Consider the following 6,038-nt stretch of genomic DNA (forward strand, 5'->3'; position numbering starts at 1 on the left):
CAAATGTAGTTAATTTATAACCAAGCAAACACAGTTAAGAAACTGCGTTACTGGGGGCAGGGGTGGGGGCGGGCAGGGAACTGGACAGCAATCACTGGCCTCCAGGACAGATGGGGAACAGATCAATGGAGGGGAAAGAGACTCGGTTGCCAAAGGGAACAGAAAGTCCCCTTCCCTTCCTTCCTCCGCTCAGGGGAGGGTGGGGCTTTCCTCCTGGAAAGTAGCCAGGGGCGCAGGTCAGTGTGACCAAGGGACAGGAGGACCCACCCTGCCCAGGACGGGCCCTTGTGGTGTGGACACGCGGAATCTTGCTGCTTTCCTAGGGGCGTGGCCAGCTTCAGCTCTGCCACTTCCTCTGCCTTTTCCTTTTCTGCCGCTGCTGAAATGGAATGATCGGAAAGCCCCTCTGCACAGGGAGGGTGCCCCTGGCCAGCCACTGGCCTGGGGACGTAGTGCTCGTCCCCTGCCCACACTCTGACTGCTGCAGAAAGACATGGTTGGGGGTTTCCACCCTCCTTCATACAGCCAAGGGTCCAGAACAGCCCAGGGACCACCGGATACTGTCTTCCTGAGTCTGGGCCTGATACAGTGATCTGGGGATCCCCGAGGGCCCACGATGGCTGCATCCTCCTTCTCACACCGGACACAGATCCTACAGCTTCTACCTTGGTGCTATTGTGGTAGAGGAAACCATAAATTATGAGTCTTTTGAGATTCTTTGTGGAACCTCCTACCACTCTGTGAACTTAGGAACAGGCTCAACTGACCTTTGTCCTTGGGCCACAGGCTGGTCTGTAGTCCGAGTCCAGCCATTGCAAAGGAGAGCAAACAGCCTGAGCCCTCGCTGCTGCAGCCCTGCCGTGGCCCAGAGACCCAGGCCACCCTGGCCACACAATGGCAGCCACCGATCAGGACATGGAGGAGTGGGAACAAGTGTTCCAGGAGTTAATCCGGGAGGTAAAACCATGGCACAAGTGGACCCTGGAGACAGACACGGACCTTCTTCCTGATGTCCTACAGCAGGGCTGGTCACAGTACCAGCAGAGGACCTTTGCCAGGTGAGTAGAGAGGTGAGGGGCACATCCAAAAACTGTCTCACTGTGCACACCCGGTACAGGTTACATGCTGGGGACAGGAAGGAAGGAACCCATTGCCGGGGCAGGGACAGGATGGAAGGGGATGGACGCTCACTTGAGGCTGCTGCATTCTCTGGCTGTGGGACCCCAAGTCCACCAGGGGACCCTGGAAAAGACCCTGTATAGAGGAGACCTTGGGGAAAGGCTGGAGGAACAGGGCACCAAGTACCTCGAAACTGCCCTTCCTGAGCAACAGAACCTTTGTGAAATAGACTCAGAGTTCCACAGCATGTCGCCTGCCTTTTCTCAGGTGGGGGTAGAAGGGTATGGAGGGTGGAGGCCTCAGGTCCATTCTGCCTGCTGCCCTTTCTGGAGAGGTCAAAGTGAAAGAAGGGCAGAGCTTTCCCAGGCCAGGGGCTGCCATCAGGAGCCCCACAGCCAAGTCTCCATGTGTTTATTTGTGAGACTTTAAAACTCAGGACTGGTGTGTCATGGAGCAGAAGTATTGAGTCCCAGCTGGGACAGAGCTCTGGGGTGGCTCGGCAGCTCCCCCTGGGTGCTTCCTTACCTGCAGCACAGCCAGGCTCAAGATGTGCTCTGCAGGCCCCACCAACTCTGTCACAGGCAATGAGGTCCCTGCCTGCAATGAAGCAAGACTGGGCTCAGCCCAGGACGAACCCAGCACAGAGCACTCAGGAGCATGGAGGCAGCGGGAGAGACAGCTGGAGAATCTTCGGAAAAACCCAGATCACTGCTGCCCACTCCCTGCTGGCCAGCTGATCCCATGACTCCAACCTAACTCCAAGTGGGAGGAGAGTGTGGGTCACTCTGTGACCATCCCACATCTCCGCCACTCCTGTGGTTCCTCCCCGGTGCTGTCCTCTTTCTCCACTGTCCAGTCAGCTCCTTAGATATCTTAGCCCAGAAAACTGGGCCCTCCTCATGCCCAGCTGGAGGTCAAGGCATTCAGAATGACAAATTTACTGCCACCTTGAACACAGCACACAGAAGGAGGGCAGGGAGCAGCGGAACAAAAAGCTAGAGACAGTGATTGTCGGGGGTGCTCAGGTCGGGAGCTCTGAGCACCCCAGGGCAGCACAGGACCTATCGGGCTGCCTCTCTCCTGTGTGGCTCTGATTAAATAGCATCCACTCATGGATTTCAGTGCAGGATTTTAGGGGAGCTGTTGTACTTACAGGCTTCGACAGGCTTCAGTGTACATGAAGGAAGCTGGTCTCAGGGTCCAGATCCTGGAACCCCAGTACTGCCGCTGGCACTCACTGGGCTGGGAGGCGTGCGGAGAACCCAGTGCGCCTCATCTCTGCAGCAAGCAGGCTGGATGCAGAAGGCACCTGAAGGTCCCCGCCCCGGCCTGCATGACTTGCTGCTGTCCTGGGGACACCTACAGGTCGCAGGGGAGGAAAGGGACTCACAGCTCCATTCTGCCACCAGCCTGCACTGCTGGGTCTGACGCCCTCGTCTTCTGTGCCCGCAGGTTCCGCTGTTCCTCCTGCTTCCGCACTTGGGCCTCTGCCCACGTCCAGGTGCTCTTCCATGTGCACTGGAGCGGGAAGCAGGGCCGGGGCCAGGTGAAGATGAGGGTCTTCTCGCAAAGCTGTAAGAGGTGCCTGCTGACCCGCTTTGAGGTTCCTGAGTTCACGCTGGAGAACATCAGGAGGGTCCTGACCAACCTGGTGTTCCGCATCCTGAAGAAATGCTACCGAGAGGGCTTTAAGCAGATGGAGGAGCTGCACGCCGTCAAGGATGTGAACCTGGAAGGGCCGCACGACAGTCTCCACTGCGAGGCCTGTTTGCAGGGCTTCTGTGCCCAGGGTGGGGGGAGGCTGGCCTCAAAGCCATCAGTGCCCCCCTCACTGTCCACCCTGTCCAAGGACACTGGGATGTCTAGAGTCACTACTGCTGATGGCCACCACCCCTGCTCACCACCCCCCAAGATGGACAAGCTCCTTGTGTCAGCGGTGACACCCAAGGACCAGAACCCTCCCAAAGCTGAGTCCAAGGTCAGCCATGCCCCAAAACCATCAGCCGCTCCAAGACACCCCACCAAAGAGGTGACACCCACATTAACAGTGACCCCCAAAGTCCCTAACCTTGTCAAAACTGGGTCCAAGGTCAACCACACCCCAAAATCAGCTGTTCCAAAATACTCAACTGAAGATGTAACACCCATATTAATAACAACCCCCGAAGTCCCTAACCTTGCCAAAACTGGGTCCAAGGTCAACCACACCCCAAAATCAGCTGTTCCAAAATACTCCATTGAAGATGTAACACCCATATTAATAGCAACCCCCAAAGTCCCTTGCCTGGCCAAAACTGAGTTCAAGGTCAGCCACACCCCCAAACCATTAGCTGCTCCAAGGCACCCAACGGAAAATGTAATGCCCACATTAATAGGGACCCCCAAGGTCCATAGCCTTCCCAGCACGGAGGACAAAGTGTACACCTGGCTGGCTGCCCAAGAGTCTCCCCCCATAGACAGCAGAACAACAGCAGGCGTGGCCTGGGATACCAGGGTGACCACGGGAGAGATGCGGCCTTCACCTCCAGCCCCCAGGCCTGCCAGGTCCACGTGGGACAGGGGCTGCTCTTCTTGGGACCAAAGGGGGCGAGCCACTAGCTCAGTGGACAGCAGGGTCCTGATGCCCCCCATCTATAGCGAGTCTCCGGATTGTAGGTGCAGGCCCCCGTGCTGTGGCTGCAGTGGCTGCTGCTGCCTCCTTCTAATCCTGGTAGGATTGGTGGTGGCTTTCACAGTCCCGTGGGGCGTCACAGCGTGACGCTGGATGAGGAGAAAACTGACCCGGGGAGTCCACTGCTGCAGCCTAGGTGCCCACGACAGGAAATGGGTAGGTGGTCCTGGGGCCAGGGAGCCGGAAATCAGATACCTGATCCATCTGGGGTGGGTTTGGGGAAGGCAGCAAACAGTTCAGAAGCAAACTGAGGTGGCGGCTGTGGCTGTGGCTGCGGCTGCGGCTGTGTGGTGCAGTCCTTGGGCCCAAGCTACCCAACGTGGTTGTGTGAAAACGGTGAGAAAACTTAACTTCCCTGCAGAGGACTCCTGCAGTGCTGCTGATTCTGGACAGTGCAGTCCACAGTGGTTAGACTCCCCCCTCTGCCTTGCAGAAATCTTGTTGAGCCCCTCAGGCCACCTCATTAGCAAAGCTGGAGACCCTCTGAGCTGAGCCTGCGGAGGCTTCCGGTGGAAACCTGGGTTCTCACAGCACAGCGCTGCGGGGAGTAGGGGGGGGCCTAAAAGGTGCGCTTAACTTTTCTTTAAAATGTAGTATTTTAAAATGTTTACAACACATGCTAATGTATTTCAGTGATTTGCATGAATATGTATAAATGGCAAATAGGCATAAATTTGTAGTGCTTGCTCAGTGTCTTTTGTTGGCTGAATTATGCAATCGAAAATGTTGGGCGAGGGGCTGGGGATTTAGCCCAGAGGCATAAGCTCCTGCCTTGCAAGCACTGGTGGTCATGAGTTCGATCCCCGGTACCGGTAAAAAAAAAAAAAAAAAAAAAAAAGAAAAGAAAATGTTGGGCGGAAACCAAAGAAACAAACGAGGAAGTCTGTGGGAGATGATCACCCGAATTGGAAAACCAAAGTAGTTTTTCCAAAAATGTTCTGTTCCGTCAGGCAAATGCCTGTAATCCCAGCACTCGGAGGCTGAGGCAGGAGGATCACTGAAAGTTCAAGACCAGCCTGGGCTATGAAGTGAGCCCAAGGCCAGCCTGAAAGGCATAGCAAGATGCAGTCTCAAAAAGACCAAAAAAAGATGTCTAGTGGACCAGCCGGCTCCCTCTCCGCTCTTCCTCTGGAGCTCAGGGAGGTGGGTGGGGAAGAAATGAGAAGGGTTGGCGCGGAACTTATGCCTGGGCTGTCCCATGCGGCCTGGGCTCTCTGCGCATGCGTAGCTGTGGACAGCCGCTCTTCCTCTCCGTGTGTGCATTTGTGTGTGATCCCAGCTCACTCCGTGGCAACAAACACGCTGCTTCCTAAGTTGAAACTGTGAGCTCAGCTCACGAGACGTGAGGCGTGGTAACCAGTTAGGAAAATGCACCAGTCGTCCCCACCTGTCCTTAGAACAGGGGTGCAGGCACAGGGACTGCCGGCCTTGCAGAGCCAGCGCAGGGCAGGGTGGCACCTTGGCAGGGTTGGGAACTGGCAGTGAGAGCTGAGAGCCCCTAAAGGCCGGGATGGATGGCTCCAACGTCTGGAAAGACTCTGCGGGGCCTGGTGGGACCTCGCCAGGCATCCCCTCTTCCTCTCACCTGACGTGCCTGTGGGCCGAGTCCTTTTCGTTCCTGGGCGCTGCTAGAACCAGGCAGCGGTTCGTGGTGATGCCCCCTCAAATCAGTGGCATTCATCAGAGCTCCCACCCCACCCTACCAAGTTAGACTTCGACTTCTGACTTTCCAGCACAGCACAGCTGCCAAAACTCCAGCCTGACTTCTGCCTCCGCCTGCCTTTTTCCTGCAGCAGCACCCCGGGGTGCCCATCCTGGGATCAGCCCATCTGCTTGAAGAAGAATTGTAGGGATCTTCTCTGAAATATCCTTCTCGCTGGGCACCCTCAGATTCAAGCTTAACTAAAACGACCCCTTTCTGCTTTGCAGTATGGCCTTGCCGCAATTTGGAAATGGTCTCCAAGTAAGATCTTACCTGGTGTGTGTCCCCTCCCCAGGGCCTGCTCCCCGGGCCTGGCCACCCTGGGTGCCCCTCAATGCTTCCCAACATTGTTCTTGTTTCTGCCCATTAAGGCCACCTGGTAGCGTTGGTCCAGTCCCAGCTGTGCCCATGGTGAGAGACAGCTGGGGTTGTCACTAACATCTCAGTGGAGTTTCAGTGTTGCTATGTGTGCTCAAGGCCACTTCCCCCTACGGCCACAGCCCAGGCCAAGGAGGGCAGGGAGGAGAGTGTCAGCTATGTGTGTGT

The 6,038-nt window shown here is 56.3% G+C and overlaps 1 protein-coding gene across 1 annotated transcript; it reads left to right on the forward strand.

Annotated features, from left to right (window-relative positions):
- The first annotated feature begins 246 nt into the window (after positions 1–246).
- On the forward strand, positions 247–4,463 carry Rtp3 (receptor transporter protein 3). The gene is made up of 2 exons (XM_013160360.3): positions 247–1,058; positions 2,572–4,463. The coding sequence occupies exons 1-2, from the start codon at positions 895–897 to the stop codon at positions 3,875–3,877; spliced, it is 1,470 nt and encodes a 489-aa protein (XP_013015814.2). The 5' UTR covers positions 247–894; the 3' UTR covers positions 3,878–4,463.
- The last annotated feature ends 1,575 nt before the right edge of the window (positions 4,464–6,038 follow it).

The sequence above is a fragment of the Cavia porcellus genome, unplaced genomic scaffold (assembly GCF_034190915.1).
Source record: "Cavia porcellus strain 051 isolate PalLab524CR breed Dunkin Hartley unplaced genomic scaffold, mCavPor4.1 scaffold_14, whole genome shotgun sequence".
In the NCBI taxonomy this organism is placed as follows: domain Eukaryota; kingdom Metazoa; phylum Chordata; class Mammalia; order Rodentia; family Caviidae; genus Cavia; species Cavia porcellus.

Excerpts from the sequence above, each read along its gene's own strand:
- Rtp3 (XM_013160360.3), top strand. The coding sequence starts at position 895 with ATGGCAGCCACCGATCAGGACATGGAGGAGTGGGAACAAGTGTTCCAG. Across the intron at positions 1,059-2,571 it reads CAGCAGAGGACCTTTGCCAG|GTTCCGCTGTTCCTCCTGCT; the intron begins GTGAGTAGAGAG and ends CTGTGCCCGCAG.